The sequence below is a fragment of the Nematolebias whitei genome, chromosome 16, assembly GCF_014905685.2.
Source record: "Nematolebias whitei isolate Nwh7 chromosome 16, NemWhi1, whole genome shotgun sequence".
Lineage (NCBI taxonomy): Eukaryota > Metazoa > Chordata > Actinopteri > Cyprinodontiformes > Rivulidae > Nematolebias > Nematolebias whitei.
The window spans coordinates 1,960,380-1,966,121 of record NC_056513.1 but is presented as its reverse complement, the minus strand read 5'-3'; the positions used below and the strand labels follow the sequence as shown (position 1 = coordinate 1,966,121).

Sequence of the window (5,742 nt, the reverse complement as noted above, 5' to 3'; positions counted from 1 at the left end):
ATATATATATATATATATATATATATATATATATCAGTCCATATATATTTATAAATACACCTATACTGTATGTGTTTACTTTAGTCACAGTTACAAAAATAAGATACGTTACTGTCGATGCGCAACTATACACACAAGGTGAAATCAAAACACACAAGAAAGCTGTACAGTCCTCATTGAGGGCAAAGATAGACACAATAAAAAATAAAAGAAAGCAAAAAAACAAAGATCTTATTTTGCTTTTAAAATTAATCAATACATGACCTGCTCACACTGCATCACTTATTCTGTAGTGAAGGAGAAACACCGCCCGTTACGAGTTGTGCCTCCTCATAACAAATAAAAAGTAACACTTAACATCTGTTGGGTTTGCATCTCTTATTGTAGCTGAGTGGTGTGAAGTGATTTTCTGTTTATTGTGATGTGAACCCTGCCAGAGACAGTAAATCTTAAACTCCTCAGCAGCAGCAGAGGTCGTCCGTGACCCTGATCCTGTGCATAATTTGAACACAAACCTAAACCCACACCCTGAATTTAGGAATCTGTGCAGAGTACTGACATGAAAACAAAGTGTTGACTGGTACGATGAAGGTTTGATGCGTTGCCAGTGTGTAAGAGAATCAAGCCTCAGATGATGAGTGAGTCAAGCCCCCCAGTTGATTAAATAAAACATGATTCGAGTTTTTAAATTTTAGTGCAAAATGGAAAAAGACAAATGTTTTCGTTTTCATCATATAACCACTAAATGTTAGGCTTTTCATGTGAGTTGCATCATTTCAAATAAAAAAATCCACACCAAAAAAAGTAACCTCAATCCCTTTGACAGTTTGCACAATTTATTTCCCTCCGTCCACGTCGGGCATCACCGTATGAAACTGCAGAACAACGTGAGGTAACAGCAGCGAACTGACGTGCAGCTTCAGAACAAACCCACGTTTCATCCTGGTGGACAAGATGGAGGAGATCCTGGAGGAGATTATTTCTTAAATACTTAAAGCAACGACCCAATCGGTCTTTTGAATCACTCAAGTGGCTCAGATGTGTACTATAAAATAAGAAACATGATCCATTCGAGTTTTTGTGTATGACCAATCAACTAGCATGTGTTGATTGACGAGTTATGAAATGTGTGGACCAATCACTTGTAATAAGAGGGCCCCTCAATGTGGGCCCTCATGCTTGTGGGTCAAACTGACCTCCTCTTTAAAAATGTATTTTGTGTTATTCTTACGAGAAGTAACAAGGTGTCAGAACATCTGGGCGTACAGTGGACAACTGTACTTGTACAAGCCTCCAACGCACACGGAAAGGTATAAATGGAGGTCTGAGCTAGTTGGGGTTTTTGGGGGTGGGGGGTGTCTCCATTCGGTCTTGTGCTGTTCAGACATCCACAGTGTTTCTACAATAAACCCTGACTTTGCTGTCAATCAGAATCGAGGTGTCAAAACTGTTTCATTTAATGATCAATGCAGTGGAAATGTGCTACAGTTTCTGTGATAACTTCACATGTGATGACGATGATGATGCAAACTGAAGAACTTTAGCTGGATCTCCTCCAAACAACATGTTCAGGGCGGGACTGGAATGTGCACTATAAATAAAAAGCTTCCACGTGTCAGAAAATGAACCATCAAAACAAGAAAAAATATTTAAAACAAATGCTACTTCAACGTGTCTTTTTAATAACAAAACCAAAAATGGTTTAAACTACGTGCTTGATTTAAATTGCTAATGAGCCTAAAGCATGCAGGGAACAAAGCCTCGTCTACTTTACTTTGATAAAGACAAAGAATGAGTGAAGGAGTTGCTGTGATGGTCAACTCGTGAGGGACGGACAGCCAACTGAGACAGAAGCAGAAACAGGAGGGCGGGAGTGACTACAGGACCTCCTGGGATAAGGAGACGCAAAACAATCCACGCAGATTTATTCTCTTTTTCAAAACGTTACTACACTCAGTTATCGCACTTGACCACCTTGTTCACATCTTTGTTTTTGTGTTGTCGCTGTCTCAGCTCTGTTTACAGAGAAGTGAAGGATACTTGTAGGAATTTTTCAGGAGAAGCTCGTTGGGAATACTGTGGACGTGGAAAGGCCGGGACATGTCATGGACCCAGCTGGTGTGTTTTACTGGGGCAGGGGTACCAGGATATCCACATAGTTGATGGGGAAGAAGCCAGAGTTGCCATGCAGCATCCCCTCATACCAGTTGTCATCGATCTTATTGGTCAAGGTGATGATGTCGCCTTCCTTGAAGCCTAGCTCCCCTTCGTTCTCAGGGTCGAAGTCGTACAGCGCACGACAGGAGGGCTGGTCCAGCGGGGCTGCGGAGTCAGTGGACACCAGGTTAGACATATACCAGGGTGACAAAAAAAGGCTTGAAGAGATCAGATGCAGCATGCAGAGCTCATAAAGATTACAGTGAAGACTCACCTGGAGACCTGGCTGGAGGAGGAAAGAAAGAAGCAAGAATGAAACCGCATATAATCATCAGTGAGCAGAAACTACGAGACATTTTAAGTGTAAGCTGCGTTTCACTTTTCTCATAATGATGGAGAATTAGAGGAGCAGAACCCTCTCAGTTCACCTGTTTTTCCACCACAGCAAGAAGCAAAGAGAAACAAAGGTGACCTGCAGGTATGAAGATGTAGCACAGACACAGGAAGGCCCTTTTCATTTTAATGGGGATCCAGAAAACTTTTGTGCAAGTTCAGGTCTTGGTACGAATTCTTTCAGTGTTCTTGTAATTAAAATCTGTTTGGAACATAGATTTAGCTCATTACTGCCCCTTCAATAAATGATCAGGAGTAGTCTTTCAGTAGTCTTTCAGCTTTAATTCAAAGGGGTTTGAATAGATTCAAATGTTTTGTTTTTTTAAACACAAAGATTTTGCAGTTTATAATTATCTAAAATCTGGAATAAATTAACAGAAAATACCACATGACCCAGTGGACAAATTTTACTGCAACTCTCACTGGATGTGCATCTGATTAACGTCTGGAGAAAACCCGATTCAAGATGGCCGCCACACCTTATTGACCTCAGTAAACACAAAATGGCTACAACTCAGTTTTAATGGGAATTGACAGGAGAGATCATCTCTCTCCAGTTTTAGCTTCTCTCCACTGGCTCCCTGTCAAGTCCAGAATCGAATTTAGAATCTTACTTCTAACCTACAAAGCTCTCAACAACCTAGCTCCATCTTATATTACAGATCTTATTGTTCCATATTTTCCTAACAGAGCACTTCACTCTCAGGCTGCAGGTTTACTTGTGGTTCCTAGAGTTTCCAGCAGCAGAATAAGAGGAAGATCTTCCAGTTCTCAGGCTGCTCTCTTGTGGAACCAACTTCCAGTTTCTGTCCGTGAGGCTGACACATTGTCCAGTTTGAAGACTGGGATTAAGACTTTCCTGTTTGATAAATCCTATATCCGACATTTTTCAGTCAGGTCATCTGGACAGTTTCTTTTTTTGTGCTGAAACGTTTCGCCTTCGATCCAGAAGGCTTCATCAGTCAAGGAAACACACAACAAAACTGATTCTTCCCCCAACAAGCTTACTCCAAAGTGAAACAAACCAGTTCTGCTTGTGATAAGATGGTCTTATCACAAGCAGAACTGGTTTGTTCCACTTTGGAGTAAGCTGTGACTTGGAGCTATGTAAATAAACTGAACTGAATTGAACTGAATAATATATAGATTCTTTACATACAGTGAAATGTTGTGTCTTTATTTCTTGTATTTTTTATGATTATCCCAAATCACGGACTGTGGAAACTTCACACTGAACTAACAGCAACATAGATTATGTGACTCTCCACTCCTCCAGCCTCTGGGACTTGGTTTCCAAATGAAATGTAAATTTTACTTTCGTCTGGAAGGAGGACACTGGACACTGAGCAGCAGACCAGTTCTTTTCCTCCTTAGCCCAGTTAGGTTGCTTCTGATGTCGTCTCTGGTTCAGGAGTGACTCGACTTGAGGAACGCAACATTTGCAGCCATGATTCATCAGTGCATGGTGCGCACGAGTTTCCAATAATAAGTGCTACGTGTTGTCATCATTGTATGTTCCCATACAATTAGTTCTCTGCATTTAACCCATCACAGCTGGGATACACCCAGTGGAGCAGTGGGCAGTTGTGTCAGCGCCCAGGGAGCAGTTCGGGTTTGGGTGTCTTGCTCAGAGACACCACGACATGTGGGAATGGCTGGGAATTGAACCTGGGACTTTCAGGTCCCGAGTCGGATGCCTCTACCCCAATATGGAACTTGATCACAATATTCTGAATTTCTGAGACACAGAGTTTTGGGTTTTCATTATCCGTAAGCCACATTCATCCAAACTACAAGAAATAAAGTCTTGCGATATTTAAACTCTGTAATGAATCTCTATAAAATATTAGCGTCAATTTCTGAAGAGATAATTTTTGAAAAAACTTTTCCAGACTAAGTATTTTCTGTCCTTTGGTGTTGAGGCAGAAATGAGCCAATGACTGTTCATCACGTCACAACCAGACAAAGACTAAAATGCACAAACTGAGTTTTCATTAACTCTTAGACGACATTTCGTTACTGCAGTGGACAAACATATTAAAATGTATAACAAGCTGGGTACTTGTGTTAAAGAACACGTCAATAAATAATAAACACATTTCCCAAAAGGACAAATTTCATTAAAAAAAGACAATGACTAGAGACGAAACAAATCAAAAGAAAATGCATGGTTTAAAGAAAACAGCACCAGACTTCAGACAAAAAACAAAAAAAGACACTTATTATCAAAAAACATGTATCCACTGAAAACAGATAAAGTGAGATAGAAATTTCTTCCCAAGTCACTCTTGCTCACCTGGAGATCTTGCTGCAAAAGAAAAAGAAAAAGAAAACATTCAAGAAAAAACATTATTAATTGAACAAAGTTTTCGATGTGAAAAATGATGAGCTGTTGGGACGAACACGGCGATGAGGAGCGAACAGAAATGTGAGAATAAACTGAAGCTTGACTGAAAATGAGAAGAGGCACACAAAGGAAGAAACAGGAGATCAGAAAACTGATGAGAAAAGAAAAACAGAGAAATGCTTGTCCGCCGGAGAACGTTTCTTTGTCACAGGGGCGATTTTAGCCTCTTTTGGGGGCGCTCAAGCACCCCTACATTTTAACTCAGCACCCCTGAAAAATGAAGAAACCGTCATTAATCCATTAATCCATTAATCCATTAATCCATTAATTCATTAATCCATTAATCCATTAGGATTTTTTGAAGAAGTTCATTTCTCAAATCTTAAATTCACTGAAATATTGAATAAATTTGAAATAAATATGGAACGATGTCACTTAAACGGGCCAGTAAAATCTATGATTTTTTTGCACGACGCGGATCCTCAATGCCACCTGTCAATCAATCCTGTATGCTCGTTAGCAACTGACCAATCAGCGACCTCAGTTTGCCCCGATGGTAAACGCCCTCTTCAGGTCGAGGGTGAGGTTCTGCCTCAAGTGGAGGAGTTCAAGTATCTCTGGGTTTTGTTCATGAGTGAGGGAAGAATAGAGCGTGAGATTGACAGACGAACTGGTGCAGTGTCTGCAGTATTGTGGACTCTGTGCCGGTCCGTTGAGGTGAAGAGGGTTACCGGTCAGTTTACGTCCCTCCCCTCAACTTTGGTCATGAACTCTGGGTAGAGACTGAAAGAATGAGATCGTGGATCCAGGAGGTTGAAATGAGTTTCCTCTGCAGAGTAGCTGGA

The 5,742-nt window shown here is 40.7% G+C and overlaps 1 protein-coding gene across 5 annotated transcripts in view; it reads right to left on the bottom strand.

The window, feature by feature from the left end:
* Positions 1–42: 42 nt before the first annotated feature.
* Positions 43–5,742, bottom strand: part of LOC119423239 (endophilin-A1) — a 17,874-nt gene continuing 12,174 nt past the window's right edge. For 3 of the 5 annotated variants that reach the window (XM_037690643.1, XM_037690644.1, XM_037690645.1), the window contains 3 exons: positions 4,853–4,858; positions 2,432–2,449; positions 43–2,322 (listed from right to left, as the gene is read on the bottom strand). In XM_037690643.1, coding sequence (XP_037546571.1) covers positions 2,126–2,322; positions 2,432–2,449; positions 4,853–4,858 — 221 coding nt within the window. In that variant the 3' untranslated portion in view covers positions 43–2,125. The remainder of the gene's footprint in view (positions 2,323–2,431; positions 2,450–4,852; positions 4,859–5,742) is intronic. The other 2 variants (XM_037690646.1, XM_037690648.1) reach the window with 2 other exon arrangements.